General features: G+C 35.2%; 1 protein-coding gene across 1 annotated transcript; it reads left to right on the forward strand.

Annotated features, from left to right (window-relative positions):
• Window positions 1–4,980: 4,980 nt before the first annotated feature.
• Window positions 4,981–5,989, forward strand: LOC115954241 (secoisolariciresinol dehydrogenase-like). Its single transcript, XM_031072150.1, has 2 exons — window positions 4,981–5,053; window positions 5,194–5,989. The coding sequence occupies exons 1-2, from the start codon at window positions 5,016–5,018 to the stop codon at window positions 5,987–5,989; spliced, it is 834 nt and encodes a 277-aa protein (XP_030928010.1). The 5' UTR covers window positions 4,981–5,015.
• The last annotated feature ends 376 nt before the right edge of the window (window positions 5,990–6,365 follow it).

The following is a 6,365-nucleotide window of genomic DNA, read 5'->3' on the forward strand; positions in this document are numbered from 1 at the left end:
TTAATCACAACCACAATAGTAATTAAAAGGTAAAGAGTAAGGGAAGAAAGATGCAAACATAAAGATAACACGGCGATGTGTTATTGAAGAGGAAACCGAAGTACTTGGCAAAAAACCTCTCCGCCACCCTTCAAGTGGTCAATAATCCACTAGAGAATGAAGTTGAGATACATGAATAGCAGAAGACCCTCCAAGCCTAATCTACCCAGTGCACCTAAGCCCTCCAAGATTCTTGCTCCAACAGGGTTATGCCGAATCTTGTCTTCTCTAGCTTGTCGGATCCCGCAATAGCCCATTACATCCTCCATCCTTGGCATCTTCCAATGCTTCCTTAAGCTCCAAAAACACTCAACACTCTAAATGGGTGTGGGTAGTATTTGAGTACAAATCTTCTCTTAATAGGTATAACAATGGGAGAGGGAATGAGAAGAGACTACAAGATTTTTCTTTAAGAATGAGTAGCTCCCTCTCTAATGAGGTAGGTGTGTTGTAGAAACCTTTCGTAGGGTTTTCTCTCTGAATAGCCACACTTACATTTCGTGGGTATAAGGGTATATATAGTAAGGTATGAGATGGAATGTGAAAAGTTAGTTTTCATCCAAACAGGGCATTTTAGCGACTTGGCCTCATGACTAGAATAAGTCGTGAGTTTGAGTCGCGAGATAACTTCCAGGCCAAATTGTACTTTTTGTCCTATAGTGCTCCAGTTGTCATGACCCTTCAGCTCCTTGCATGCTTCACACGTGTGGCGACTTGCCAATCGTGAGTTAGTCGCGAGGTTTAGTCGCGAGACTCCTCTTGAAAGCATACAACTTGAGTTTCTTCACATTCTCTCACACACAACCCTTACATTATTCCCACCTAAATACAGGGTTTCTACATGCTGAATTACAAGCAAATTTGGCACGGAATAAAGTCAACACATGATTAAATAAATTCAACCTTACAGAATCGAATAGGACCAAAGTGGACCAAATAGGACCAAGGTGGAATGAGTAGGACTGAAGTGTACAAAATGGTCCGAAGTGGACAAAATAGGACCAATGTGGACCGAATAGAGCCAATGCAGACCAAGTGGACTGAATATGACCAAAGTGGACTGAATATGACCAAATGGACCAAATAGAATTTTCATGGATTGAATGGACTAAATAGGACCATATGGACCAAATAGGACTGAGTTGGACTGAATAGAACCAATGTGGACCAAATAAGACTTTTGAATATTATCATTTTATTGCATTTTTTGGGCTCATATTTCTAATTTCTAATGTCTATTTTCTTTATATTTTTTAATTCAAAACTAAAGAGTTTAGCCCAAATATAATACAATTTCATACTTTTCAACCAAAAATTAAGAAAAAAAAATGAATTTTTAATCTAAATTTGAAAATGCAATTGCAAACACTGCATTTTGTACCCATTAATAAATTTTGGTTCCCAACCCCAATGATGAGCTTGACATATGTCAACCAAAGGTAATGAAAGAGTTCACAATAGTTTGAAAGTAATCACAACTCAAAAGTGTTCAAATCGCTTTGAAATAAATATTGAAAAGTGACCTCTGCTTATTGTTTTGACCATTAATTTTTATTCACAAAGAATATTTGAGTGAGATTTATTTTATTGGAAAGTAGACATCCTGGTCTTCAATTGGAATGCAAATTTGCCTAATTTGGACTTATATCAAGTAAGTTATGACCATTTGAAATTGGGCCAACTGAGTAGTTTGATTTTCTGGGTTTTAAAACTTCATTTTAAGGGCCCAAAACATCATGCTTTGATGTGGGCCGGCCCTTAGACCATTGGGAATGTCCAAAGATCATTGAAAAGCCCCAAACCCTAATTTTAGCTTATAAATATTCACCTTATGTCTCCAATCAAAACTCTAGCTAGAAAGAGTTATTTTTTGGCCTCCATCTTCTCTAAAACCCTAATTCCCTTTTCAATACCCTAGGACAGCCCCTTAGCACGTTTTTTACAAATTAAAAACCTCTCTTTAGTTAGTTCTAAGGTAGAAACTGATGTTTTAATTTGATTTCTCAAAACACTTTTTCAATTAAACTTTATTCTTGAGTTGTGATTCCTAAAATTATTGTTTTCTTTAATTCCTTTGTTCCCTCAGTCTAATATTTGTGTTGTAGGCATTGAGGGATCGGTTAAATAATCTCAAACTCATAATCCTAAGTAAGGTGAGTGTTCTTCCCATGAATTCTTTCTTTGTTTGATAGGATTCATACAAGTTTCTTAACATAGATTTTATATTGATTTATTTGATTTGTTTGTTGATTTTAATTCTTTTAATATGTGTTAATATGATTTTAGGTTGTTTATAATCTATTTTGGTTGTTCTTGTTTTATCATTTTGGTTTTATGTAAAGTTTAACATGTGTATTTATTTTATGTAGTTTATTATACTTGTTTGATTTGTTTTATGTTTATTTGTTTATGTTGATGCTTTTTGTTATTTTCTTTATGCTGGTTTAGTGTTTAGGGTTCTAACATGCTTGTTTGATTTTTGTTTTAATATCTTTGAATGACTAAATTAATAAAAATGTGATTTTTTAGTTTTGTGTTAAAGGATGTGTACGCATCTTTGAGTATGCGTGCGCATGGTTTGACCATGCATACGCATAGTTGAGTATGCGTATGCACCCCAAACCCAGATTAGGGCGGAAATCTTGTTTTTATTATTTTAATAATTTTTTCACATGTTGTTCGATTTTGTTTGACTATGTTTATGTTATTTATTTGTGTTTAATTATTTTCCATGTTTGGTTTATCTATGATATTTCCTTTTGTGTTTTATTTAATTGTTATCTTTCCATGTTTAATTTATATGTTTGATTGTATTTTATTGGTTTCCTTTTATATTGTGATGTGATCTTTAACATGTTGTGTGTGTTATTTTATTTAAGTGCATGATGTATATTTAGGTTAAGGATTAGGGCTCTTTTAATAACTTCTTTATTTAAATATGGCACAGTAACACATAATGGAGGCCGGCCCACAAGCCAGGTGATCTTGGGTGCCTAATACCTTCTTAAGCCGTACTCAAACTCCAGACCCATAATTTGGTATGTAGACCTATGTATATAAGTGCGTGGCCCAAAAGGCCCAATATGGTTCATAGACCTAATCTAGGTAGTGACTCTACTTTTCTTTGTCATGGTCCACTCGGCCGAGGTGTACTCTCCTTTGCGCCCACAACAACCTACAAAAAGAATCAACTTAAGGCCTAATTAGTTTAAAATGGACTAAAGGGGACTGAAATTGACCGAGTGGCCTGACCAAATTGGATTGAAGTAGACCAGATTAGACCAAATAGAAATTGTTTAATTTTTAGGGAGAATAAATTATCTTCAACGAATTTTAGAGAACAAATTATACATTATATTACTATACAAAATTATTATTTATTCCCACACATCGCATGGGTCTGCGACTAATAGCCTTTAATATGCAAAAGGAAAGGAATTGATGGCAGCTATGCAAATGTTCTCCATTGTGGTTAAGATAGAGAAGAAAACCCAGATCGATCAAAGATGATAAAAAAAATTGTCAAAAAACAGAAAAGAAAAAAAACCACATATACTGAACTTAACACAATAGAAAATGAAATAAGAAAAAGCCCATATACATCTACCTACTACGATATTTTATTAATTTATTACAAGCGAATCAGACAAACTTTGACTCTGGCTCTGGGACCGTGGGAGAGGGTCAGGCTGGTGATACAAAAAATATGTTACTTTCAACCAATTTTGGTATCTAGATAAAGTTTTTTGCCATGGTCAAGGACACAGCCAAAACAATTATTGTCTTAATCAGACAAATTCCAGGTCATTATAAAGAGTATAAAATCAATTTCAAATCGTCAAACTAAATACAGGGTTTAGAGTATAAAGAGTATAAAATAATTGGATTAACACCTGAGATATCACTCCCACAAGGCTTTAGAATAATTCTTGAGGAGTTACTCCACAATCCTTAAAGAGTATTCAAGTGAAGACTCACTCTGAGAAAGGTAAAACAAGTTGGTTTGGTGATAATTCTGAACAAGAAAAGTAACAAGATTGAAATAGAAATTTTATTCATACATGACCTACTGTAAAACCTTTTGGTGATAGTGATCGATTCATAAATGACCCAGACAATCATGAGATTCACACTCTTCTCTTCAATTTCAGTTAACTTTATCCCTCTTTGGGCAGATTCCTCTTGTTCCCTTCTGCTCTATCTCAATAAATTTATCCTTAATTACCCAAAAGAACAAAATAGAAATTTTATTTTATGTATATAATTTACAGCACAGCAAGCCAGTTGGGCTTAACCAACAGCTAACAGAGAACATCCTCTGCATCAGAAATGCTCACATATATCTAACTTTTCCTATGAAAGATGCTGTCTTGACTGTAACAACTCTTCAAGCCTATCCTTACCCCACATACAACAAGAATCCCTCTAAAAACAACAAAGTCAATTACATTGTGGAGTATCCATATTTTTTTGTTGACAAGAGTCCACTTTAGCAGACCTAATGCAACAGAGAAAACAGCAGTAATCATGCTGTACTCTCTTGTCTCATATGATAATGTAAATTATTCGCCGAGTAATTATTATTCTCCAGTCTTCCGCTTCGATGGCTGCCTATTGGCAGTCAAAAAAAGCAGACGAGGAAATCAGTTTCTTCATTCATATAAATTTCCATTAAACTCTCTCAATACCAAAACTTTTGTTTATGATTTCTGTAGCATTTCAGGATAGTCATCTTATTCAAAACTAAGACTTCACCTATTGGCTGCTATGTAGAATCTTAATACATAACAAGAAGCATAATAGAAGATGTAAGGATTTTGTTTTTTTCTCCTTCCCGTTTCCTTTTTTAATTTGCTCAAGTTGCATACAGTTGACCCTCTCCCCTATAAAGAAGCAACAAACAATGAAGGGGACATTCACAAACGTAACTTGCATCTACAATTTGGCGAAGATTTCACATCAATTTTGAGGAAAAGATGAGTGCTAATTCTTCAGCAACTCCCATCACCAACAGGTATGCATTACTATAACAAATTAACCTTTTATAAACTGTGTTCTCTAATTCATAGTCTTTCTATCATTTATTTTATATTAAAAACCAGCTAAGAGTTTAGACAAATAAATTTTAGTTTCCTTATCTCTTTCTCCTTGCAGATTAGAAGGTAAGGTTGCGTTAATAACCGGTGGTGCAAGTGGCATCGGTGAGACCACTGCAAGGCTTTTTGTTCGACATGGTGCTAAGGTCCTTATAGCAGATGTCCAAGATGAGCTTGGTCACTTAGTTTGCAAAGACGTTGGCTTTGAATCCATCTCTTACATCCATTGTGATGTAACAAATGAATCTGATGTCAAAAAGACTGTGGACATGGCTGTATCCAAGTATGGAAAGTTGGACATCATGTTCAACAATGCTGGCATTTCGGGTAACATGGAAGCGCGAATTTTAGAATCAGAAAATGAAGATTTCAAAAGGGTTTTAGATGTGAATGTTTTTGGTGCTTTCTTGGGTGCCAAGCATGCTGCTAGGGTTATGATTCCAGCTAAAAAAGGAAGCATTCTCTTCACCTCAAGTATGGCTTCAGTAATGGCTGATGTTATTCCACATTCATACGTGGCATCAAAGCATGCTGTGGTGGGAATGACTAAGAACTTGAGCGTGGAGTTGGGACAATATGGAATAAGGGTTAATTGTGTGTCTCCTTTTGCAACTGCAACTCCTATGCTAAGGAAAGCTATGGGGATGATGGAGAAGAAAAAGGTAGAGGATGTGGTTTCATCGTGTGCAAACTTGAAGGGAGTGGTATTGGAGCCTGAAGATATTGCTGAGGCAGCGCTGTATTTGGGGAGTGATGAGTCCAAGTATGTGAGTGGGATGAACCTGGTTGTTGATGGGGGTTATAGTCTTACTAATCCAGCATTCTCAAATGCACTTAAAAACATTTTTTCTTGAAACATATCAATGTATGCGTTGCAAGTTGCAACTATCACCTCCATTTCTCTATTTTGTTTATTTGTTTTAGTGTTATCTTAAGAGTGATGTTAAAGTCAAGTACCTTAATTTAGTGGCATTATCATTTGTAAATTTGTGATTTCCAACTATATTGTGTTAGTTTTAATTCCGTGCCAAATTTGATTGTAATTCCTTCAATCATTTTCCTTGTATGTATGTGGGTTTAATTGTAAGGGTTGAGTGTGAGAGATCGATGAAGAATCAAGCTTCAAAAGTTGATCAAGTGGATTTTGCAATTGGCTCGCGAGTAGCTCGCAAGAAGCAACCCGTGAAAAAGCCATGTATAGAGCACATGACTGGAAGATGAAGAGTTGTG

This window comes from Quercus lobata, chromosome 7 (genome assembly GCF_001633185.2).
Source record: "Quercus lobata isolate SW786 chromosome 7, ValleyOak3.0 Primary Assembly, whole genome shotgun sequence".
Lineage (NCBI taxonomy): Eukaryota > Viridiplantae > Streptophyta > Magnoliopsida > Fagales > Fagaceae > Quercus > Quercus lobata.

Excerpts from the sequence above, each read along its gene's own strand:
- LOC115954241 (XM_031072150.1), top strand. The coding sequence starts at position 5,016 with ATGAGTGCTAATTCTTCAGCAACTCCCATCACCAACAG. Across the intron at positions 5,054-5,193 it reads GCAACTCCCATCACCAACAG|ATTAGAAGGTAAGGTTGCGT; the intron begins GTATGCATTACT and ends TTCTCCTTGCAG.